General features: G+C 44.0%; 1 protein-coding gene across 2 annotated transcripts; it reads right to left on the bottom strand.

The window, feature by feature from the left end:
- On the bottom strand, window positions 1-26,165 carry pacsin2 (protein kinase C and casein kinase substrate in neurons 2). 2 transcript variants are annotated; one of them, XM_082167240.1, is made up of 11 exons: window positions 26,008-26,165; window positions 18,060-18,114; window positions 17,813-17,969; window positions 13,785-14,020; window positions 11,882-12,034; window positions 11,298-11,473; window positions 10,908-11,028; window positions 8,276-8,400; window positions 3,070-3,213; window positions 2,594-2,781; window positions 1-939 (listed from the first exon to the last, which is right to left on the bottom strand). In XM_082167240.1, exons 2-11 carry the CDS (start codon window positions 18,111-18,113, stop codon window positions 827-829), a joined length of 1,467 nt encoding a protein of 488 aa, XP_082023366.1. In that variant the 5' UTR covers window position 18,114; window positions 26,008-26,165; the 3' UTR covers window positions 1-826. The 2 variants fall into 2 exon arrangements, with proteins under 2 accessions (XP_082023366.1, XP_082023367.1); XM_082167241.1 differs by lacking the exon at window positions 3,070-3,213.

Consider the following 26,165-nt stretch of genomic DNA (forward strand, 5'->3'; position numbering starts at 1 on the left):
GAAATTCAGCTCATTTATTGCCAGCTTGACAAAATACAAAAGTAAATAAACTCCAACTGTGTAACTGAGTTCTGCCATGTGACGTCCAACAGCTCACCTGACGCGCACAGCAATGCTAACAACTCAATCAGTCCGATTCGCTTCTGCACATATGAAGAACATGGCAGCACAATCACACACACACACACACACACACACACACACACACACACACTCAGTGAACAGCATCCGTATACGAGCGCTGTGATAACGACACCTGAGAGGCGGAAGGAAGGCTTTGGCGTCGACTCTTATTTACACACAACGCTAAACATTCAGCTCGTGTCAACATTCACAATACATTCTCAGAGTGATCACAGCATCTGTGCACTGAAGCGCAGGAGAACTCTCACACACACTCACTCACACACACACTCTCTCACCTCACTCACTCACTCACTCACTCACTCACTAGTACAAGCGTGTTCAGGAGTGTGTGTCTACAGCATGTGGTCCAGTGCACACGTCCAGGTCCAGCTGAAGACCGGACTCATAACCATGAGAGTAAAAGCACACAGCGCAGTCTCAGTGGCCTGGGGGTCAGAGGTCAGGGGTCAGAGGGGTCAGTGTGATTATGTTCCTAAAAGCAAACAGCATCGGTAAAACTCTTTAAAAATCACGGTTTCCTCAGCGAGTCACAGTCTGTGAGCTATCGTCTACGCTCGGCATCTGATGTGTGTGTTTGTGGTGTGTGAGGCACTGTGATGATGTTTCCCCCTCATGCCGCAGTGTGTGAGTGTGTGAGGCGGCTAGTCTGCAGTCACACACACACACACACACTCCGGTCTCACTGCAGGTCCTCCGCGTAATTGGCAGGATAGAGTCCAACGGTGCCGTCGCTCAGACGTCCTCTACACCAGCCCTGCTCGTCCTCCTCACCGATCTTAGTGAACTCCTCTCCTGCACACACACACACACACACACACATTGACTACTGTTCTGCCAAAACACTCATCGCTGGCTTCACCACTACCTCTAGAATCAGGAATAGAGGAGAACACTGTCATTGGTACACTTCTCCTCTTCAAACCAAACTCTGTCTCCAGTTTAACCCCGTCTGGCTAGCGCTCTTCCCCTGATGTTCACGCGTTAGGTCAGTCAACGGTTATTTGTGGCTGTTTGAACACATTCGACCCCATGAGCGTTTACGCCACGGTGTGTGTTTTGGACTTCCTCTGGAAGTGGACGACTCAAACCATTTTTCCCGCCTATACGACCAACATTTGATATAGTTGCCCAGCATTAAATGGCAAACGTGATGAAAGCGGAACGAAACTGCGCTGCTCATTTGTGCTTCACGGACCGGTTATCAGTTCGACCAGTAATAGACAGCGCAGCGACACTGTTACTACACAGCGCTGGAGAGCCAGTGAGGAAATACATTGAGTTCGCCACAGAGTTAATAACATGGCTGTGAGATCCAGAGGAAGCATTCAGCACTCACTGGAACTGTGGTACTGTGACAGAAATGGTCAAACTCTAACATGCACTGCACATCTTTATCCAGCACTTCAAAACTATAATATCATATTTAACTGTTATTTTTAATGTGATGACTGAAACATTTTTTGTTCATCCATCAAAGATTGTCCCCATTTATAAAACTAAAAGTTTCAAGATTTAGAAAAACTCACACTTATTAAAAAATAAAACAATATTAAATTACCATTGTAACCAGTAGGTGGCAGCAGAGGACGCTTATTAGCTATTTTCACTCGTTTTGCTTTTGCATTAATATTAAGACATTATGAATGATAATAATTAAAGTTATTCAGCTCAGTGCTCTTGTTTTAAATGATTTCGTCCCGTTATTATGCGTGTTGTTGTCGTCTGCTGACGTTGTAGGCTACAAGCAGAATGTGGCGGTTGGTCGGTGTGGTATTAGTCCCGCCCCTCCTCCACTGTGATTGGACGGTTGGGTAAAAAGTGACAGTGATGAGCGCTGCGTTTTACCCAAAGTTGAACATTCTTCAACCCTCGGCGACCTGTAAAAAACGGCGCTCATGGCGTTTTAAAAACGCGGCGCTTCCATTGAAAACAATTAAAAAAATACGCCAGCCACGTGAAAAAGCGCTTTGGTGGACACACGGCCTAAGTCTATTTATTACACGGCTCTGTGGAATACTTTATTCTGATTGGTCAATCGTGCCATCTAATGGTATATTATTCCCAGATAAGAACCGCTGAACACAGAAACACAAGCTCATCCGGGTCACTGAAGTCGGCAGCGCTACACACTCGCTGATCCTGATCCCCCTGTCGGGTTTATTCTGAGATAACACCCGGCTGGATGTACATTACCCCGATTATTACCAAGGTACAGTCAGTGATGCAGTTATTTTGGGGGTAAATGTGAATAACATTTAAGGTGAGTCCCTAAATCGTGCCTAATAAAGTTAGGGGCTATAGCGCTGCTAGCAGACGCAGTTCATTAAGCCCCGCCCCGTTTCCAGCTGAGCTTAGCGTGGTGACACTCTCTCTCACACACACACACACACACACACACACACACACACACACACACACACACACACACACACACACACACACACACCTGCTTTGAAGCTGAGCTCGTCCTGCTCCTGGCCCTCGTACTCGTACAGCGCGCGTACACACACCGACACTGCTGGAGAAGGAGGCTCGTCCTCGAACGGGTTCCCGTTAGCGTTAGCGGAGGCGAAGGGATTCCCTGCTTCCTCATCCGAGCCGTCGGCCACCGGCGTCTTCTCCACCACACTAGCGCTGAGGGGAAACACACACACACGTGTCAGACACACCCGACACAGAGCGGGAAGAGTGAGAGGAAAGGACACACATGACGTGAGAGTGTGTGAGAGAGTGAGTGTGAGAGTGTGAGTGTATGTGTGAGAGAGTGAGTGTGTGTGTGCTGGTGTTTTCAGTGAATTTCAGGCATGCAGACAGACACACACACACACACACACAGCTGCTACGAGCACAAGCAGAGGCCGGAGGAGGAGAAACACAGACACAGAGAGAGAGGAGATGAGATCATCTGTGTGTGTCACCAACGTTTGCTGGACCATCATCACTTCCTGTGGTGTGACAGTGTTCATCGTGCTGCTCTCGGGCTCCACCGGCTCTTCCTCTTCCTCGTCATCCTCATCCTCGAACGGGTTCAGGCACACGGGCTCTGAGCTACTGGCTACGGTCACGCTAACAACACAGAGACAGCGTTACACACACACACACACACACACACACACACAGACTGTGTGCTCAGCTAGTGCTAACAGACGCTCACAGCCTCAGGCAGGATCTGTAACACAGCACACTGACAGAACCGGTTTCACATTTACATATTTACACACATACACACACTCACACACACACACACACACACACACACACACACACACACACACACACACACACACACACACACACTCTCAGTGATGGCTGGCTCACGACTGCACGGGTTCACACTCTGACATCTGATAATTAATAATTAGTATCTTGTGTTTATAACGTTCTCATAACTAGATGTACCGCATCGCGGTACAAAATATGACCGCCGCTCAGGCCTGCACTGGCTTTCCACAAAAATAAATGACGTGGAGTAATTTGGCTGTATTGCGTGTTTATGTATATACCTAAAAAAAGTAATAGTATGTGCATATCTGTCTGTGTGTGTGTGTGTGTGTGTGTGTGTGTGTGTGTATGTGTGTGTATTTGTGTATGTGTGTGTCTGTGTGTGTGTGTGTGTGTGTGTGTGTGTGTGTGTATGTATGTGTGCGTACATGTGTGCGCGTGTGTGTTTGTGTGTGTGTGTGTCTGTGCATGTGGATTTGTATGTGTGTGTATGGGTGTGTGTCTGTGCGTGTGGATGTCAGTGTGTGTGCATGCTTGCGTTTGTTTGTATTCCTGCATGTGTGTGTGTGACAGTATCATCCTAAACCAGCAACCCTTCGCTCAACAGCACCATCTACAGGCCGATGAGTGTACAGTCACTAAATGTGCACATAAATGAATTTATTTTATACCCCCCCATGGATGAAATTCTACAAAACTTAGCAGAGGATACCCCCAGAGGTTGTCAAGTTAATCATACACATGAAATATGGTGCAGTTCTGAACATCTCCACTGAAGATATTCATCCTTCTTCAAATTTCAAAATTCAAATTTCTTCATCCTCGGTGCCACGGTTCAGGTAGTTATTTAGGAAAAACTGCATTTTTTTGGGTTTGGGGGGGCCCAGCGCGGGGGGGGGGGGGGAGTGGCCCCCGGGGACCAAACGAAATTTTTCCGTAGAAGTCTAGTGGGGCTACATGCCCACCAAATTTCATGTTCCCCGGTGTTTCGGTGTCCCTGGTATCGTTGACGAAAAATTTACGGGGGCCCCAGCGCGGGGGGGGAAGTGGCCCCCGGGGACCAAATGAAATTTTTCCGTAAAAGTCTAGTAGACGAACATACCACAAAAATTTCTTCATCCTCGGTGCCACGGTTCAGGTAGTTATTTAGGAAAAACTGCATTTTTTTGGGTTTGGGGGGGCCCAGCGCGGGGGGGGAGTGGCCCCCGAGGACCAAACGAAATTTTTCCTTAGAAGTCTAGTGGGGCTACATGCCCACCAAATTTCATGTTCCCCGGTGTTTCGGTGTCCCTGGTATCGTTGACGAAAAATTTACGGGGGCCCCAGCGCGGGGGGGGAATTGGCCCCCGCGGACCAAACGAAATTTTTCCGTAAAAGTCTAGTAGACCAACATACCATAAAAATGTCTTCATCCTCGGTGCCACGGTTCAGGTAGTTATTTAGGAAAAACAGCATTTTTTTGGGTTTGGGGGGGCCCAGCGCGGGGGGGGAGTGGCCCCCGGGGACCAAACGAAATTTTTCCTTAGAAGTCTAGTGGGGCTACATGCCCACCAAATTTCATGTTCCCCGGTGTTTCGGTGTCCCTGGTATGGTTGACGAAAAATTTACGGGGGCCCCAGCGCGGGGGGGGGGGGGGGGAAGTGGCCCCCGGGGACCAAATGAAATTTTTCCGTAAAAGTCTAGTAGACCAACATACCACAAAAATTTCTTCATCCTCGGTGCCACGGTTCAGGTAGTTATTTAGGAAAAACTGCATTTTTTGGGGTTTGGGGGGGCCCAGCGCGGGGGGGGAGTGGCCCCCGGGGACCAAACGAAATTTTTCCTTAGAAGTCTAGTGGGGCTACATGCCCACCAAATTTCATGTTCCCCGGTGTTTCGGTGTCCCTGGTATCGTTGACGAAAAATTTACGGGGGCCCCAGCGCGGGGGGGGAATTGGCCCCCGCGGACCAAACGAAATTTTTCCGTAAAAGTCTAGTAGACCAACATACCATAAAAATGTCTTCATCCTCGGTGCCACGGTTCAGGTAGTTATTTAGGAAAAACAGCATTTTTTTGGGTTTGGGGGGGCCCAGCGCGGGGGGGGAGTGGCCCCCGGGGACCAAACGAAATTTTTCCTTAGAAGTCTAGTGGGGCTACATGCCCACCAAATTTCATGTTCCCCGGTGTTTCGGTGTCCCTGGTATGGTTGACGAAAAATTTACGGGGGCCCCAGCGCGGGGGGGGGGGGGGGGGAAGTGGCCCCCGGGGACCAAATGAAATTTTTCCGTAAAAGTCTAGTAGACCAACATACCACAAAAATTTCTTCATCCTCGGTGCCACGGTTCAGGTAGTTATTTAGGAAAAACTGCATTTTTTGGGGTTTGGGGGGGCCCAGCGCGGGGGTGGAGTGGCCCCCGGGGACCAAACGAAATTTTTCCTTAGAAGTCTAGTGGGGCTACATGCCCACCAAATTTCATGTTCCCCGGTGTTTCGGTGTCCCTGGTATCGTTGACGAAAAATTCAGTAAGGTGACGAAAAAAAAACAAAAAAAAAACTTTGACAATCCCTATATGACCGGCTAGCTACGCTAGCGGCGGTCATAATTATGACAGTATCTCATATGACACATTTTTAATGTGTGTAATTTTGAATGTTTAAGTGATAATTGTGATTATGAGATTAAGGCAGAGATGGGCTTCACTTCTACTGGGAAAGGAAATGGACAAAGAGACAGAAATCTCTCAGGTCATCATCATCATCATCATCATCAAATAAACCACAGAAACATCTCTGGTCATTATAATCACAGTTATGATAGTTTAATTATGACCGCCGCTAGCGTAGCTAGCCGGTCATATAGGGATTGTCAAAGTTTTTTTTTTTTTTTTTTTTTGTCACCTTACTGAATTTTTCGTCAACGATACCAGGGACACCGAAGCACCGGGGAACATGAAATTTGGTGGGCATGTAGCCCCACTAGACTTATACGGAAAAATTTCGTTTGGTCCTCGGGGGCCACTCCCCCCCCCGCGCTGGGCCCCCCCAAACCCCAAAAAAATGCAGTTTTTCCTAAATAACTACCTGAACCGTGGCACAGAGGATGAAGACATTTTTATGGTATGTTGGTCTACTAGACTTTTACGGAAAAATTTCGTTTGGTCCCCGGGGGCCACTTCCCCCCCCTGCGCTGGGGCCCCCGTAAATTTTTCGTCAACCATACCAGGGACACCGAAACACCGGGGAACATGAAATTTGGTGGGCATGTAGCCCCACTAGACTTATACGGAAAAATGTCGTTTGGTCCCCGGGGCCACTCCCCCCCCCCCCCGCGCTGGGCCCCCCCAAACCCAAAAAAATGCAGTTTTTCCTAAATAACTACCTGAACCGTGGCACCGAGGATGAAGAAATTTTTATGGCACATCAACCTAGCCCATAATCACTCATTTGTGATTTGCGCCCCTCCCATAAAAAATGAAAATGCAATATTATTCTGCTTTAATCGCCCCTATCTTCAGTGGAGATGTTCAGAACTGCACCATATTTCATGTGTATGATTAACTTGACAACCTCTGGGGGTATCCTCTGCTAAGTTTTGTAGAATTTCATCCATGGGGGGGTATAAAATAAATTCATTTATGTGCACATTTAGTGACTGTACACTCATCGGCCTGTAGATGGTGCTGTTGAGCGAAGGGTTGCTGGTTTAGGATGATACTGTCACACACACACATGCAGGAATACAAACAAACGCAAGCATGCACACACACTGACATTCACACGCACAGACACACACCCATACACACACATACAAATCCACATGCACAGACACACACACACACACAAACACACACGCGCACACATGTACGCACACATACATACACGCACAGACACACACACACACACACACACACACAGACACACACATACACAAATACACACACACACACACACACACACACACACACACACACACACACACACACACACACACACACACACACACACACACACACACACACACACACACACACACACACACACACACACACACACACAGACACGCACATACTATTACTTTTTTTAGGTATATACATAAACACGCAATACAGCCAAATTACTCCACGTCATTTATTTTTGTGGAAAGCCAGTGCAGGCCTGAGCGGCGGTCATATTTTGTACCGCGATGCGGTACATCTAGTTATAACGTATATTAGAGACTAGAGATCTGACTGTGTGATCTGTTTTCTGCTCACGACACACACACACACACCAACACTGCTGCTGGTTTGAGGCTGTGCTCACACACACACACACACACACACACACACACACACACACACACTGCTGGTCTGAAGCTATGCTCACACACACACACACCAACACTGCTGCTGGTTTGAGGCTGTGCTCACACACACACACACACACACACACACACACACACACACACACACACACACTGCTGGTCTGAAGCTATGCTCACACACACACACCTACACTGCTGCTGGTTTGAGGCTGTGCTCACACACACACACACACACACACACACACACCTACTGCTGGTTTGAAGCTATGCTCACAAACAGACACACACACATTCTTGTACATCTATCTTTATGAGGACATTCATTGACACAATGCAATCTCTAGCCGCTTACCCTAACCTTACCCATCACAACTAAGTGCCTAACCCGACCCCTGACCCTAAACCGACCCTTGACCTCATTATAACCTTATCCCTAAAACCAAGTCTTGACCCTCAAACCCTTTAAAGGCTCTCAGAAAGTGTGGACCGGCCAACATGTCCTCACTTTACTCTCTTTGTCTTCACTCCAATGGTCTAAAACTCAAACTGGTCCTCACAAAGATAGTTGTACAAGTACACACACACACACACACACACACACACACACACACACACACACACACCTGCTGCTGGTTTTGGAGGCTGTGGTCTCTGTGGTGTGACTGATTCCTGTGAGAGTGACTCCATCAGTGGGTTTCCTCTTAGTTTCCCGTCGGCTGAGTGTCCGGTTCAAGTCAATGGAAAACTCCTACAACACACACACACACACACACACACACACACACACACACACGTCCGTGTCACAGAAGCCGTCCGTACAACACTTCTGAAGTCATGTGACGTTACGCGCTGGAAAGATCTCCCTCTAACAAACGTGGTAATGATGACTGAATATCTAATGATTAAATATCTGATAAATTATTAAATCCCATGTTTTAGACTTTTCCCTCCACATTATGACCTAGGTTCTCAATCTCATAATGATGATTATAATATCTCATGATAAATAATCTTTCCTTTTAATTATGACTCAGTTTCTAATGATTTGGTATTTTTATCTCACATTTGTTTTCTTATAATGATATTTCGACTTCTTTCATAGTGACTCAGTCTCTCATGATTATGACTTTGAACCACATGATTTTGACTTAATATCTCACAACTTTGACGTTTCATCTCATAATTACGACTAAATATCTTATATCTAAATGTCTGCTAAATGATTAAATCTCATATTTAAGACTTCAGTATTCAAGTTTTGAGTGTTCTTGGTGAAGTTTCAGACGACTCAGCCCTGTTGGCCCTTCTCCAGGACACCCAACCTGATCATATCAGTGCCCTTACACAATCTGTCAGGCGGTGCGACGACAGCTTCCTTGATTTAAATGTGTCTAAAGCTAAAGAATGAATCAGACTTTAGGAAGCGCAGTGACGAACCAAAACCGCGTGTAATACACAATGAAAGTGTTCAAATAGTCCAAACATAAGAACTTAGGCCCAGTGTTTGACTCGCACCTGAAGTTCAGTGAGAACACTGACAGCATTATTAAGAGGGCAAGCCAAAGAATAACCCTACTGAGGAAGCTCAACTCTCCCGGGGTCTGGAAGAGAAGTATACACACATTTGATCAGGCCTTCATTGAGAGCCGATTAACATTCTCTTTCTTGTGTTGGTTTAATGGAGTATCTGTGAAAGGCAAGAAGAGCCTGGGCGACATTGATGAGGTATGCTCAAACATCACATAATATACATTGTGTGCTAATGCACTTTCTACCGTTAGTCTTAATGGATGGGTTGGCTGTTAAACTGAATCGCCCCCTTGGGGACTAATAAAGTGATCTGAATCTGAATCTGAATAGATTTATTCGTATGAGTTGATCTTGTCTCATAATTATGACTTAGTTTCTTATGATTTAAAGTTTTAATCTCATAATGACTCAGTATCTCATGATTTTGACGTAATATCTCATGATTTTGAAGTTTTATCTCATAATTATGACTTAAAGGGATGGTTTGGAGTAAATTCAACCTAGGGTCCTTTGGCACCGTGACCTCGAGCCAAACACCCCCCAGAAGGATACAAATGAACTAATTCAACAAGTGTTTGTTTTTAAAATAAGTTTGTTTTTAGTTAATTACGCGATGCTATAAAAACAGTGGTGTGACATCATGATTGACAGGTTCTCTGACTGAAGTACTGAAGTTCACTGAAGCACCAACAGACTTTTTTTCGGGATCTTCGGAGGACTGAGGAGATTGGAGCTTTAAATTTAATATCTAAATTTCTATACTTAATCATTTCACACCGAGAGTGAGGGGGCGGGGCCTTGATTTCGCGGCTCACGACTGCGCCGGTCTGGTCCCGAGATCGCCACTGCGCAGACTCAAGCCCCAAGATGTCAGCGCCATATGGGGACACTGGCGGCTTCAGTTCTCACCAATGGAAGAGAGAGAAGGGGCGTCGTCCATATTTTTTTACAGTCTATGGCCTACACTAAAGCCATCCGGCTGATATCTCTACATAAGCTATAACTTTAATAATGTTCGACCAAGAGACAAAGGCTTCTGGGACGGTGTTTGGCTCGAGGTCATGGTGCAAAGGACCCTAGGTTGATTTTACTCCAAACCATCCCTTTAAGTATCTTAAGATTAAGTATCTTAACATTTCAACTTCATAATGATATTTTGACTTCTTTCATAGTGACTCCGTATCTCATAATCATGACTTGTAATCTCCTGACCAGCACTGATTACTCTCTCCCTCCAGCGGCACTGTCATAACGACTAATGTGCTTGTGTTTTCAGAGACTCTCAGTGTGAATATCATGCAGTATTTCTGCCAGTTCCTCAGGTACGGTATCGCATGACTTTAGGAGAGTACGGCGTCACATGATCTGTCACATGACCTGCTGTTATGACACAGTTATAGTGTGATTGTTGGCGTCCGATGGCCCTGTTCTCTTTCACTTTCATGAATGTCTCGCGTTGTGGCGTGTTTGGAGATGCCTCTGTGTGTGTGTGTGTGTGTGTGTGTGTGTGTGTGTGTGTGAGAGTGTGTGTACCTCGAACTGAGGCCAGCTCATGGGCATGCCGGGCCCGTGTTTGGAGATGCCTCTGTGTGTGTGTGTGTGTGTGTGTGTGTGTGTGTGTGTGTGTACCTCAAACTGAGGCCAGCTCATGGGCATGCCGGGCCCGTGTTTGGAGATGCCTCTGTGTGTGTGTGTGTGTGTGTGTGTGTGTGTGTGTGTGTGTACCTCAAACTGAGGCCAGCTCATGGGCATGCCGGGCCCGTGGTTGGAGCGGAACCAGCGGAGGTCCTCCTGCGTGTCGGCGGCCTGGATGGTGTCCTCCAGTGTGTGATACACAGTCGTGTACCTGAAGGACAGACACGTTAAACACATCAGACACTCACAACTTCAATTCAATTCACGCTTTTCACAACACACATTGTTTCAAAGCAGCTTTACAGGAAATACATGAGTCATGCAAGTTATGCATCTCAGAAATGTACATCTACAAAATCACAGTTAGCGAAAAAGGTATACATTTGAACGATGTACTAATGTAATGCAGAAACCATCAGCTGACTGAGGGACTGAACAGTAGTTTGTTAAGGCATGTGGGGTGCGCCGTGAGGTTCTCACTTGTGATTGGCCGAGAGGTCGAGGTGCTGCTTGACGCCCAGCAGGAGCTCCTTGAAGAAGCCCAGCCTGTTGTCCTCGAACTGCTGCCACTGCTCGAACACCTGCTCCATGTTCTCCATGTACTGAGGCGTCACCTTCTCCAGCTCCACCAGAGACTTCTCGTAGCGCTCCTGAGCCTGAGGCGCACACACACACACACACACACATTATTAAAACCAAGTGACCAGTCAGTAATAAAATAAGAACGAATAAACAAATTACAAGCAGAGATGAATACTAAATAACAAAGTTACATAGTCTAACACTAGTATTCAGGTACAGAAATTAATAATTAAGCCTAAATGTAAAATAACACCATTTGTTCACTGTAAAAATTTAATTGTTTGAATGTGTCAATTGGCAAGACAAAACTCGTCCAAATGATAAACTTTCCCTCTATGATGGTTAAACTTAGCATCCGTTGCACCCCTACAAGAGATCCACGACTCAAACGTCCTCTGCAGTGGGCAGATCTGCAGAACCTCAGGAACACACACATGTACAGGCCTCCTCCTCCAGCCAATCAGAGGCCTCCTGAGACTGACCTTCTGCACCTCCTGCTGGCTCTTCTCCACCTTCTCCTGCAGCTTCTTCTGCACCTCAGGGTTGTTGTTCTCCAGTTTACTGGCGCTCTCTCGGCTGGCGGCCGCTTTCTCATCCTTGCAGGCGACGTGGTACGCCTTCTTCATCGCATCCACCTGCGCATCACCAGCATCATCATCATCATCAGTGTTGGGGAACTCATCACAGGTGACTTGAGCAATCACAGTACTTCTGCAAGCTACTACTAAAGTAACGCATTACTTTTTCAATTTACAACAAAATATCTAAGTTACTTTTTCACATTTATTGACTGACAGCTCTCCTGTCCTCATGTTGAGAGAAATAAAGTGAGGAGGTGTGTGTGTGTGTGTGTGTGTGTGTGTGTGTGTGTGTGTGTGTGTGTGTGTGTGTAAACATGGTTACTTTAGTTCTAGACTAAATGTGAACATGTATTTACTCATCTCACTTGCAAAATTCTGTGTTTTTACTCAAAATGAATAAAAACTGTAAAATGCAAACTCAGAATTTTACACACAACTTTATAATTAACTAGATTAAATTACACAAACATACTTTATGTATTTGATCTCACTTTATTAACAAATGTCTTTGCTGCTGACCTTCAATGATCTAATTCAACCATACTAATAAGCAAATATTACTTTAGATTAGATTTAGAAATAAGAGTGTTGAACTTCCTTCTCCTGTCTCCTATTGTTCTTCAATCCAGAATAACAGCAGCTGGAAGGATTGTTTGTACATCTATTGTACCCCTACTGTACACTCCACCCCTACTGCACACTCCACCCCTACTGTACACTCCACCCCCTACTGTACACTCCACCCCTACTGCACACTCCACCCCTACTGTACACTCCACCCCTACTGCACACTCCACCCCTACTGCACACTCCACCCCCTACTGCACACTCCACCCCCTACTGCACACTCCACCCCTACTGTACACTCCACCCCCTACTGTACACTCCACCCCCTACTGCACACTCCACCCCTACTGCACACTCCACCCCTACTGTACACTCCACCCCTACTGCACACTCCACCCCTACTGCACACTCCACCCCTACTGCACACTCCACCCCTACTGCACACTCCACCCCTACTGCACACTCCACCCCTACTGTACAGGCGTAACTATGAATTTCCTTCAGTCTGAGGATTATTCATTACACTTTTGGTGTGAAAGGGCCTTAACATTTGCCCAGAAATATAACTTTTCTGTTGTTATTAAAAACCAGCCAGCAGAAACCGCACGTATGGACGGCTCGCACATGTTTTTGGGACGCACCCTTCTTGCATACTTCACAGAGCAGATAAGATGCAAATGTAGTCCTCAGGAGCACAACCATGAGCAACTGAGATCACATGACTGCACTGGCAGCTGTACCGGCCTGACTCACACTCTTATTTGTTTTCATATGTGTTTTATATTTATCTAGAAGACTTAAGGTATCAGAAGTAGATTTGTTTTCCATGGAATTTTATTATTTAACGATTATATTCAGAATAAAAACGATTATTTTACTATTTTTAAGGAATCAGAAGAAGATTTTAAAGGAGTTTAAGATTGTTTTTTATGAAATCAGAAGTAGAATAATTTTTAAGTAATCTTTAAGGAACAGGAAGTGGACTGATTTCAGCCCAGCAGGTTTGGTGATGAATGGGTTTTAGAAAATAAAAGGAAATCACTACACAGATCTTCCTAAAATGATTCTGCCCTGATCAAATGTAGCACAATCTAACAGATCGAGTGTAAGCTTAGTGGGTGTGCTGTGGTAGATATACTAGACAGCCTCGTGTGCAAACAGTAGACCACACCCATGTTGAAAAGAGGCTTTGTTATGACCTGAACGCCTGTGTGTGCTGCAGTCGGTGCGCTTGTACCTCCTTGAGCTTCTTGGCCCAGGGTTTCTGAGCCTTGCGAAAGCCGTCGTCTGCTTCTTTGGTCTCCTTGAAGCCGCCGATCATCTGTTTGTGGTAAGCGTCCTTCTGCCAGTTCTTGACCTTCTCGTAGTCCTCGGCCATCAGAGCCGCCTTCACCTCCATGTGCAGGTCGCTCACCTTCTCGGCCTCGGTCATGAGCGCGCACCAGGCCCGCTCCAGCGTCCCGTACTGGGGCCCTGCAGGAGACAGCACAGTCTTATCCTGACTCTGGGTCACAAACACAACTCAACAACAACAGCAGATGCCGGTTTCTCAGGAGTGCCCCAGAGTTCGCTACTGGGCCCGCTGATATTCTCGTGTTCTGCACCACACAAAACCACAGTAGACCGGCGGAGGGCGTCACGCTTACCTCGACACTTCAGGATTTTGATTGTTCAGCCCAATTTGGGGTGTGTTTCCCGTACGACGTCGTAACTCGCTGCTTCACTATCACAGTACGATGCATCGTAGAAGAAATCAACTAGCTAGTCACGACTGTTTCCCGAAACCATATTGTCGCAAATTAGTCGTTCAAACACGTTGGTTAATGATGTCGCGCACGTGGTGGAGTAATAACTACTTTCAATTAATCTGTTTGAGATCGAATTAATGCAAGATGTTTTGCTACGAACATGGCATCTGACGACGACTTTCCTCAGTTATTTTGCTTTATTTCCAGATTTAATCATAGGCTCGTTCTTACAAACTGCTTTCAATCTCTTGAAACTAAAAGACGTAAATGGCCTTTGTATGTATTCTAAACAAAAGACACGGGTTGTACTGAATGTCATCTTGCTTATTTTGCTCAAGATAAGGATTCATTAAGTCCACATTTCATGCAAACAAGAAACTCCTCTTCTAACCACAGGTCGAGAGCTGTCGCTCAAACACACAACTCTGCGATGCTGTTTGCGAATGTTCATTAGAACAATGGTTTCGGGAAACACTGACTCGTTGAACTGCTGATAACGACGGAATTTCCCACCATAGTTGGCTAACCATGCTTTCGAGAAACACACCCCTGAAGGACTCGTCTATAACTAACTACTGCTAATCTACTGAAGCACACACTCTGAGTGCATGTTTTGTGTTTCATCTTGTTTCTAATACATTGACTCTGTGGAAGCTTGTAAATATTAAGGGTTTCACTTTCACTACTGATTAAACTCTGATGGCTAGCTATTAACACATCATCAAGTGGTCAATTTAAATGCAGATTTGAAAGACATGTACAATACATAACTATAAACGACTCTAATCGCAGGAAACATCTGAAGTACGAGCAGAAAAGTGCAACGAAAGCCAGTCGACAAGGAAACACTGCTCATTTCCTCAGTATCACATTTAAATATGGCCTTTAGCTAAACAAAGATATGAAGCGTGTGCGCTATCAAAACCAGCAGCTTTCACAACACTGTGCGAAGGGTTGACCAGAGCCGCGACCTGGATACAGGAATCTTACCAATCCAAGATAACACACATTATCAGACAGCAAGATAACGGCACATGATAAATCCAAGATCCGAGGCCCTCTGGGTGAACTTTACTTTCCTGAACACCTGCAGCAAAGTCTTCATCATCATCATCATCATTATTATTATCGACCAGGAACAACAGGGGCCGGTTTCACAAAGATAGACTTTGACTATGGCTTAGATATAGTAGATAGTCAGACTTCAGATAGACATCTAAATCAGACCGTTGCACAAAGCACTTAAGACTCTGACTATCTTAAGTAGGACTACACTGCAATGCATTCTGGGTAAAATAAGACTTTTCAAAACAAGAAACATGGCGGATCGAGTAAGTGCATTCAACCGCTCAGTGCCGTTTACCCCAGCGGAAGATATGTGTTTGTTGCAGGAGAATGACAGTTACAAGGACATTTTACTTGGGAAATTTAGCGGAGAATGCAGTAACAAGAAGAAATTTTTAAATTATGAGCCATTTTCCATTTTCTTTTGGCTGTTTGTAATGTAACTGTTACCTTGGCAACCAGCAGTAACAATCAGAGTCTTAGACCTAAGTTAGCCTGGGGGGAAGGTGTCAAATTTTTTTGGTCTAAATTAAGTCAGTCTTTATTTTTGTGAAACAGTCTAACTTGCATTAGCCTAGTCTATGAGCACATTATAGACTTGTCTAACACTATAGACCAGTCTAAAATAGCTTTGTGAAACCGGCCCCTGGTCTCGTTTACAAAGCCGTTCTGATACAAATCTTCTGATTCATCAAAATCTAAATTTTAGCATTTACCATAATAATATATAACAAAATGAATTAGATAAATGTGAAATTAAACTTCATTGATGAACAAAAATGACTGAAATCAGCCGAAAGTCTATTTAACTTTTCATTATCCAGAGCACCAGCAGTATCTGTCTGCACGTGAAACATTTTAATTGGATAATTTTCATTCGGCCAGTTTATCTCTTTTGCATTTATGAAAACGACTAACCTGAGAGTCTAACCATCACACGTCATTCCTGCACATATTACTCACTCACACACAGTTTTAATTAACGGGCGGGGCTTATGTTAATCGTGAATGAGAGAGCACTCATGACTGAATTCATTATCATACATTAAACAATCAAACCTGAGGTTTAGGAAAGATTTGTGTGAGAAATAAAATGCAAATATGATCAAGGATGGAAGAAGGCTGCCAATAAAACAACATCGGTCAACTTCTGGATAGACTTATGTTTATGCATATCTAAAAACCCTAGATTACTAACCAAAAAAATTCATGGTTATTGATACATCAATGCTCTCTTTATCGGAGATTGTATCTGAAACACACAGTGAACATTCAACAACATATGAACTAATCTAATCATATTTTTTTTAGATAGAACGAGTGATGTATGATCGACAGTGTTTGAAATGTATCGCTCAGACTCAATAATATTACTAATAATTCATTACATTTATATAGCGCTTTTCTGGGTACTCAGAGTGCTTTACATAGAAGAATCTCCTCAACCACCACCAGTGTGCAGCTCCACCTGGATGATGCGGCGGCAGCCATAGTGCGCCAGAACACACACACACACACACACCAGCTTACTGGTGGAGAGGAGACAGAGTGAATCAGTATATGGGGATGATTAGGAGGCCATGGAGGCCATGATGGCCAGGATGCCGGGGTTACACCCCTACTCTTTTCCCGAAGGACATCCTGGGTCATTTTTTTTTTTTAATGACCACAGAGAGTCAGGACCTCGGTTTAACGTCTCATCCGAAGGACGGTGCTCTTTGACAGTATAGTGTCCCCGTCACTACACTGGGGCATTAGGACCCACACAGACCACAGGGTGAGCGCCCCCTGCTGGCCTCACTAACACCTCTTCCAGCAGCAACCTGGTTTTCCCAGGAGTCTCCCATCCAGGCACTGACCAGGCTCAGCCCTGCTTAGCTTCAGTGGGAGAGCAGTCTTGGGCTACAGGGAGATATGGCTGCTGGCAACCATCATATTTAAAAGAAGGTTTGTTTGTTTAAACATTTAATAAATGAATGAGGTGGCAAAATGAGCCTTTTATGTAAAGCCAGTGGCGACTCGTGAACAGGGGCGTCATTAAGATGTGAGGAAGATTCCTCCAAGATCCTGAAATTATCATGATTATTACTCTACTACTGTGTGGATGATGGGAATAGCGCACACACACACACACACACACACACACACACACACACACACACACACACACACACACACACACACACACACAGAGAAGCGTTACATCAATTCCCGGTCTTGAGAAGCACTGCTTCCTCTTCCTCATTATAGGCTCCCTCATATGATTCACCATCCCGTCAGCAGCCCTTCATAGTGTGTGTTCAGGGGAAGTGACATCACACTCACAGCCTAACTAGTGACCATGGCCACACAGATGAGCCCCCTAAAGCTCCTTCAGATGAGGCAGTGTTCTGGGAGAGAAGTGAATGAGCGCACCTTACACCTGTACACACACACACACACACACACACACCTCTCTCCACCAGCTGTCTCCAGCGTTTGGCCCACTCGCTCAGCTGCTGAGAGTAGCTCTTCTCGATGCGTGCTCGCTCATGAAGGCAGTTCATCATGTCGTTGCACAGCCGGTTCCCATCGTCCACGCGCTTCACCACACGCTTGTAGTTCCCCACCTGACACACACACACACACACAGAGGCGTTACACACACACGCTAGCAGCTAACGGGACACACAGCGTGCGCCGGGTAGAAAGACACGTACCTCCCAGAAGCTGTCGCTGGAGACGTCCACCAGAGAGTCGTGGAAGTCCGACATGCTGGAACGACAGGGTTAAAAACATTACTCTCATCACTGATCTCATACAGAGCTGCACATATACACACAATACAGGGACAGAACACACACGAGATCAAACCAACAATCCTTTTTCCCCATATTACCTTTACTGGATTCCATTTTTACAATTTAGTTTTAATGATTAAGCTAAATTAAATAATACATTAAATTATATTAAAAAAAAATTAAAAAACATGTCAAAATAATAAAACATAAAAAGTAACTACTTTAATTTATAAAAGTTGAACAAATATTGCATTTTAGCGCCGTTTTAATATTTCTGGATTCCATTTTAATGGATTAATTAAGTTTTAATATTCAAAAAGTATGCCAAGTCAAAATAATTCATAAAACTTAAAAAAAGTTTAAACTACATTTTAAAAAATTCTTATATTTATTATTTATTAAAAACATTAAAATATTAGTGCACAATAAAATGTGTTGACTCAATTTAAGAATTTATTATCAAATGAAAATGTATTATCAAAAATTAAGATCTTTGATCTTTGATAATTGATCTTTTAAAATGTAATCAACTGAAAATTTAGCAATTCCTTACATTTTTATCAAGCAAAGTGCGGCACAGCGGAGGCTTACAGCTTAAACTATAACATGGATGAACAATGTAGATTATCTCTTGAATATCTCACACTAAACAAAGTCATCATGAAAGGAAAGTTGCACTAGTCTTTTCTTCTCTATTGTGCCGTATATCCGAGTGAAACAAGAACAAATGTGGGCGGAGCTTGATTGTGTCCGTGGGAACTGATTGGATGGTTGTGGTTTGCTATTGGTGGATCTCGTGTGAGTGACAGGTTATAACCCCGCCCTCGTCATCAGAGTAGAGAAGAGATGTTGCTGTTATTCTGATTCAAGATTATTAACACAATAATAATAATAATAATAATAATGCAGTCCTGCTTTTAATGGTGTTACTTATTATACGGTGCGAATCCCAGAGCTCTGCATACAGAACTGGAAATATGAACCGAAAACACAACTGTTTGTGTGTGTGTGTGTGTGTGTGTGTGTGTGTGTGTGTCGTATTGAGTTTCAGTTGTTTCATCTGAAACTGAAGTTCAGATCGCTGTGAGCGACACACACTCTTTCCAAGGAAGTGATGGAAATTCCTGCCATTCCTCCAGCGGTGTTCCTGATCCGCTTTATCACACACACGCACACACACGCACACACACGCGCGCGCGCGCACACACACACACACACACACACACACACACACACACACACACACACACACACACACAGAGTAAACTCATACTTTCCACGATTAATGACTCAAACAATATTACATAATGAGATTATTTCACAGTGGGAAAGAGGAAGATGGAAACTTCTAGTCGCTGAGCTCTTAAAGGGACACACACACACACACACACACACACACACACACACACACACACACACACACACACACGTCTTCTGCTGTCGAGAATTACACAACAGTGATTGTTCTTCAGCTGATTTAAACACATCTGTGTGTTCGTGTCTCCGCATGTTTCTTACGTGAGGTCAGAGGAATGTCACATTCCCAAGATGCTTATCAGCACTTGATACACATTTATTATTTAAAAGATATTTATGGATTCAACACAATACGTTAGAGAAGAAACACACGAACTCGCTGATTTTACTCTGAAATCGATCTGTGGATTAGTGACGCGCCGAAACTCCGGCAACCGAACCGTTACTAGGTGTTAACCAGATCGTCCACCGATTAGTAGATTGACTCTATATTACTGTCATGAGTGAATACTGTAGAGAAATCCACACTAGTATTAACACAGGTTTGCAGTGCTTATAAACAGGTCCAGCAGGGGGCGCTGTAGGAGCGGCAGGAACAGCGGTTTCCACGGTAACGGCTCATAAACGCTGCTTTATTAGGAAAGATAGAGAAAGATTAAATGAAAACTTTTCTAAAGGCCGTCAGTTCTCTTCAAAGATGCATTAATGTAAAACACCCGCGCCGCGGCTCGACTGAGACATGCAGTGCTGATGTTTATTCACCGATGTCAAAGCCTTCTGGAAAATCTATTAGTGCCGGGCAGTGTTGATATTGTGAACCGATGTATGGGAAACACTAATATAATCTGACAGCTATCAGTGATAGTTAAACCTGTCCATCTTCACCATCTCAGTGACACACACAGCTGTGCATCTGCACATCTGCAACAGTGGAACGACCCTCTCGAACAGTGATTTCACGCTGAAATCAATCTTTCTTTCTGTGAAATTCAGTCTCAATTTGAAGAACAGGTTTTGTTTTTCATGAGACTTTGTGCCTTTTCCCCCTACTCTCCCCCATATATTAGCGATGGGAAATGCTAATAAGTAAATCAGTGCTCCTCCGCCGCCATCTACTGGTTGTAGTGGTAATTAAGTGTTGGTTTTCTGCTACGAAGTGTTGGTTTTCCTTCATCGTTAAACTTTTAGTTTTACAAATCATCACATTAAACTGAACATTAACAATTTGGATCATATTTGGCTAGAGTTTTGAAGTGCTGGAATAAGTCCTTGAATTTCAGTCCCACACTCTGCATGAACCCTATGATGAGTACTGTACAAACGTTAGCCTGTTTCCGCCACTAGCTCATGGTCACGATCAGCGCTGCTACACTACATCCACGGCGAAGGATGCTGATTTGAGGAGAGAAAAGCCTCGTTTAACTTGTTCATTCATGGCACAGTGTTTCTCCTGGTTTCCACATCACTGCTGTTTATTTAGTCGATTTCTTTAAGGATGCACAGATATGAACACTTTGGCTGATACCGATAATTCTTTATACTTGAAAGCCGATAACCGATATATTGGCCGATATGATTTTGAGAGCCTGATTACAAACACACAAGTCTCACCATTAAAGGCCATGATCCAATCACACGTTTAATGATGTTCTCGTGATAGTTTCATGAAGCCTAAACGACAGACTTAAGACTATTGACAGAACTATTTTTTTACCTAATTTCCTAATCGGGTCGATAACGTTAACATTAAAGATGAACATATATCGTCTGATATTGATATATCGTGCATCCCTAGGCTATATGTTTTACTCAACCTGTTCTTCAATATTTAATGTAGCCTATGTCACGAAAACAAGTTATTACAGCCACAGTTTAGGCCTATGTTTCAATGAATTGGAGAAGAAACATAATTTTGTTATTAAAAAATGTATACAAAAACTGCCGTATGTGCAGTTTAGATGTTTATGAAAGAGTCTATTGACAGTTTTCACTAAAAAATGTATTATTTTGGTGCATCACTATCTTGATCTATGTGAGTATCAATATCTATATCTCTGTCTAATCGTCTGTGTGTCAGTGTAATGATGTGTGTGTGTGTGTGTGTGTGTGTGTGTGTGTGTGTGTGTGTGTGTGTGTGTGTGTGTGTGTGTGTGTGTGTGTGTGTGTGTGTGAGAGAGAGAGAGAGAGAGAAACTGCTGGTCAATCACAGCTGTGGCTTCATTGTGTTCAGTGAGTCATGTGAGCTTCACACTCCAACAACAACAACAACAACAACAACAACAACAACAACAACAACAACAACACACTGATGCAGTTCCACACACACACACACACACACACACCTGTGTGACTGCTGAACACAGGAGAGGAAGTTACTGGACCCCACTGACCTTCACGGTATGAAACGAAACTTCTCGAAGACTCGTGATCATGTGATCGAGTGCTTTAGTGCCTGATCACGGTTTCAGTGAAGTGTGTTTCTCCCACAGGGATTTACTCAAGCGTTATACGAGCATGAACCAGACCAACACACACACACTGTCGACTGCATGAATGGAGTCACTTCCAGAACCGACTGCTGCGCTCTATGTGCTGGAGTATGATTCACGACTCAACCAATGCACATTAACACACACACACCAGAGTCATACACACACAGCTCATATTAGTCCTCAGATTCTCAATACTGAACCGAACACGAGGTTTCACACACCAGAGTCATACATACACTCAGCAGTGACGACTGCATTCATTCTGATGGGTGCGCTGACGAGTGATTGACAGCTGAGTGGACTGATGCAGCTCACACACACACACCAGAGTCATACACACACACCAGAGTCATACACACACACACCAGAGTCATACACACACACACCAGAGTCATACACACACACAACAGAGTCATACACACACACACCAGAGTCATACACACACACAACAGAGTCATACACACACACAACAGAGTCATACACACACACAACAGAGTCATACACACACACAACAGAGTCATACACACACACACCAGAGTCATACACACACACACCAGAGTAATACACACGCACACCAGAGTCATACACACACACAACAGAGTCATACACACACACAACAGAGTCATACACACACACAACAGAGTCATACACACACACACCAGAGTCATACACACACACAACAGAGTCATACACACACACAACAGAGTCATACACACACACAACAGAGTCATACACACACACACCAGAGTCATACACACACACACCAGAGTAATACACACGCACACCAGAGTCATACACACACACACCAGAGTCATACACACACTCAGCAGTGACGACTGCATCCATTCTGATTGGTGTGCTGACGAGTGATTGACAGCTGAGTGGACTGATGCAGCTCACACACGCACACACACACACACGCAGCATCTGATGTTTTTCAGCGTCACACATCATGAACACACACACTGAAGCAGCTGGACATGCATGATTAATAACCAACGGCCCTCTTATACTAAAATAACACTAATCATAAACGCACTGACTTCACTCAGCTAAAATTCATAGTGATTTTTTTATTTATTTTTTACGGCCCTATTATTCCCTTTTACGCAGTCTTGATTTAGTTGTTGGGGTGTACTAGAATATGTTTTCACGCTTGATTGTTTAAAAACCGCATTATCCTCCACATATTGTCCATTATTGCAGCTCCTCCCCCCCAGTCTGGCCGACAGAAGCCCCTCCTTCAGGAATACTGTGCTGTGATTGGTTAGCAGTGTGCTGTGATTGGCAGTGAAATGTCCCGCCCCCTTCATAACGACGAGCTCTACTCTAGTGTAGATATTAACGATGGATCCATTTCAAACCGAATCGAGCCGATTCAGACCCTGACAATGTTTCCGAACGAGAGGATTGTGCTGGACGGATTCGGAGAGTTGTGTGTTTGTAGTTTTCTCATACATTTAGATACGATGTTTTCCACCATTTAATCGAGATATTTGTCGGAAAACTAAGGTAAAACAAACAGTAATCGACCACAAAACCATGGTTATTATTCCTAAGGAGCGGATTTTTCCAGATAAACGTCGAGGTTATAATGTTCAGCAAGTGTTTAAACTTAATCTTAACCTCTCTATGGGCATTTTCAGACCTAATGATCTGGGGGGGGGTTTGTTACGAAACAGGGGCTCAATTTGTTAAAACGTTCCATTTTCTTCTTGGTTCACATGCGAGTAAAGCTGTCCTCTTATTGGTCAGCGCCTCCTCAAGATGAGTGACAGGTTTGCTCTATGAGTTTATTGTTTAAATGAGGGACATTATGACTTCATAAGATCTGGAAAAAAGCTTGCTGTAGTCCAACACAAGCCGTTCAATGTAGTTCTTGATAAGTGGATTCTGTTAGATATAATATCTCCCTTTGAAATGGAGTGTTAGGGTTAGGGTTAGGGCTAGGGCTAGGGCTAGGCTATCCTCAAACAGCAACATTACACACTAAATACAGTTGAAAAGTGCAAAAGCATAATAGGACACATTTAAGCTGTTTGTACAAACTCAAAACAGCTTGACTGAACAATGTTTTTCATGAGTCATGAGTGAGTGACATGACAGAGCAGGAAATGATGTCACGGCGAGGTCAGGTCATGTCAGTCATTTTTTATATATAGTTTTTATTATTTTTATGAATTAGATTCAGTTATTTGTAACTTCAAGTTAAACCAAATGAAAACGAACAGCTGTTGCCTTTGTGACGCGAATCTTAAACCGATGTAGACACAGAAGAAAAGCATCTGGAAGAGTTACAACACATTCATCTATTCTCTCATGTTTGCTTCGGATGTCTTTACAGATTTATATTAAAATGATATTACGACTAGCTCTAATCTGATACATGTCACAATAAAGCATAAAGATATTAAGATATTATAAACAATGACAATAATTAAAAAAAAATATATACGGGCTGTGAAGTTTGATTCTAAATATGAAACCTGTATGAACTTACACTAAATGTGGTCATTAATTGATTGGAAGTCATAAACATTTTCGGTTGCACCTTATTTTAAGGTGTCATTGTTACCACACATCTATATATTTAACTACCGAGTAATATTAATTAACATGCACTTACTTTAGAGTTAGGTTGCATGTAATTATGCATAATTTACTGCTATTACTATAGTAAACGTACATGTTTATCATATTTATGAAGTTCGTTTACACCAGCGATCTCACTGTAACAGGGATGATCTCACTGTAATCAAACACACTGATGACTCGGCTTTAATTAAACTGTTCAACCTATGTTGAGTACATTAGAAGTCTTGAACAACGGTTTGAACACTGAGAAGACAGAGGAATTATGCTGAATTACGCATGAACAAGTTATTATAGCAGGTGTAAAGGTGGAGCAAGCTGCACATTTTAAAACTGTAGGTTTACTGATGACAAACTCTCATTCCAGGCAAATGTGGAGCATCCACACAAGAATATAAGATTATATTACAAGACAGTGTTCAGGTCTAAGGTTTAGCATTGACAGGAGGATCCTAACTACTGTTCTCAGATCAGTGATCGAAACTATTTTAACTTATAATAGCGTTTCGTGGGATGGCAATTTCACAGTGAGACAGAGAGACAGGTGAGACAGAGAGACAGGTGAGACAGGTGAGACAGAGAGACAGGTGAGACAGGTGAGACAGAGAGACAGGTGAGACAGAGAGACAGGTGAGACAGAGAGGCAGGTGAGACAGAGAGACAGGTGAGACAGAGAGACAGGTGAGACAGAGAGACAGGTGAGACAGAGAGGCAGGTGTGTGAACGTGTGTATGCATAAGCATGTGTGTATTTATGCAGATATTGTATTGATGTGTTTTAATCATGTTTCTGATAGAGTTAAACGTGTGCCCTGTGTGTGTGTGTGTTATTATGTGGTGTGTATAATGTAGTTGTACAGTGTTGTCTGATGTGTGTTTTATGCCAGTGTTAAAGATGAATTTCTGTCCAGTAAATCTGAATAGACAAAGTCAGGCAAACAAACAAACAACGTGTAACAAGAACACTAGAATAAAGTGTTACCGCATGTTTTCCCATTTATAACTCCCGCTAATAAAAGGGTTCATGTACTTTACATCAGTGACAATAATAAAGCCATGCCATAAGTGGTGTGTGTGTCCAGTTCTCCATCAAACACACATTTGTAAATATATATAAGACAGTGACGTTACTGATGAAGATCGTGACGTCACATGGCAGCGTTATGAGGTCACAGCGACAGATGATCGACCAGAATAACCGAGTTAAAGACCCAGAGAGAGTGAATATGAGCCGCGGAAAAGCCCCACACTGCCCCGCCCTGCGAACACACAGCTGTCGGTGTCGAGTACGCGTGTAAACACACACACACACACACACCCGGCGCTGTGGACGGAGGAATGAGCGTCTGAACACCCGCAGTGCGTGTGTGTGTGTGTGTGTGTGTGTGTGTGTGAGACAGAGTTTGATCCGACGATCGACAGACTCTGATCAGCAACGGACGCGTCAGAAAGTTTGCTCAGACTGCGCGGAGTGTGTGTGTGTGTAAAGTGTCTGAATCACAGCGCACGCGATGTTTCTATCGTTACCTGAGTGTGTGTGACAGTCCCGATCCAACGCTCGCGTGTCTGTGGATGATGTGACGCTCGCTGACTTTCTCCGCTTCTCATCGATACATCCAACGACTGCTGTGACTGTGAGCGCGCGGAGCGGGGGCGCGCCTCTCTGACGTCACATCCCCTCAGGG

The sequence above is a fragment of the Leuciscus leuciscus genome (genome assembly GCF_965113295.1).
Source record: "Leuciscus leuciscus genome assembly, chromosome: 4".
Classification (NCBI taxonomy): Eukaryota; Metazoa; Chordata; class Actinopteri; order Cypriniformes; family Leuciscidae; genus Leuciscus; species Leuciscus leuciscus.